General features: G+C 45.1%; 1 protein-coding gene across 1 annotated transcript; it reads right to left on the bottom strand.

Annotated features, from left to right (window-relative positions):
• Window positions 1-396: 396 nt before the first annotated feature.
• SARC_17910 (hypothetical protein) lies at window positions 397-654 on the bottom strand (the record flags this gene model as incomplete). Its single annotated transcript, XM_014288004.1, has 1 exon — window positions 397-654. A coding segment is annotated over one exon (258 nt), but the record flags the coding sequence as incomplete, so codon positions are not given.
• Window positions 655-712: the final 58 nt, after the last annotated feature.

Below are 712 nucleotides of genomic sequence, written 5' to 3'. Positions count from 1 at the left end.
TGTGTGTGTGTGTGTGTGTGTGTGTGTGTGTGTGTGTGTGTGTGTGTGTGTGTATGTGTGTGTGTGTGTGTGCGTATATATATATATATATATGACTACATTCTCATATACAACACCATCACTAGTATATCTCAACATAGGGTGAAATATATAGGCCAATGTATCACTATACACCCATCTATAACATCATAGACACAATACGACAGACGCTAGATAAATCGGTATGAAGTTGAGCCTACTCTCCGTTGTCAAAGCCTTGCCGTCACATACTCACTCGTACCAGCGATCCATGGAGCAAACAGCCGATACATACAACTATACATGTCCTGAACACTGTCTATATGTGCTCGTGTCACTATGGTAACAATATACAGATACACCCAAACAAACACACACTACCTTGACCGGAATAAAGTTCAGCCCACTCTCTGTCGCGAGTGCCTTAGCCATCATAGTCTTACTCGTTCCAGGGGGTCCGTACAACAACACACCCTTGGGAGGCCGTATGTTCATTCGCACAAACGCCTCAGGATGCAGCAACGGCCAGCTCACAGCTTCGCGCAGACGTTGTTTAACGTCTTCTTGACCCCCAATGTCAGTCCACAGCACACGCGGTACCTCTACGGCTACTTCTCGAAGCGCGCTTGGGCGAACCTGCAGTAGGATGTATATGTGATATGTGTGTGTGTGTGTGTATTTATATATATATATA

This window comes from Sphaeroforma arctica (assembly GCF_001186125.1).
Source record: "Sphaeroforma arctica JP610 unplaced genomic scaffold supercont1.12703, whole genome shotgun sequence".
Taxonomy (NCBI): Eukaryota; class Ichthyosporea; order Ichthyophonida; genus Sphaeroforma; species Sphaeroforma arctica.
Note: the sequence above shows the minus strand (reverse complement) of the source record. Positions and strands in the feature narration are given on the sequence as shown.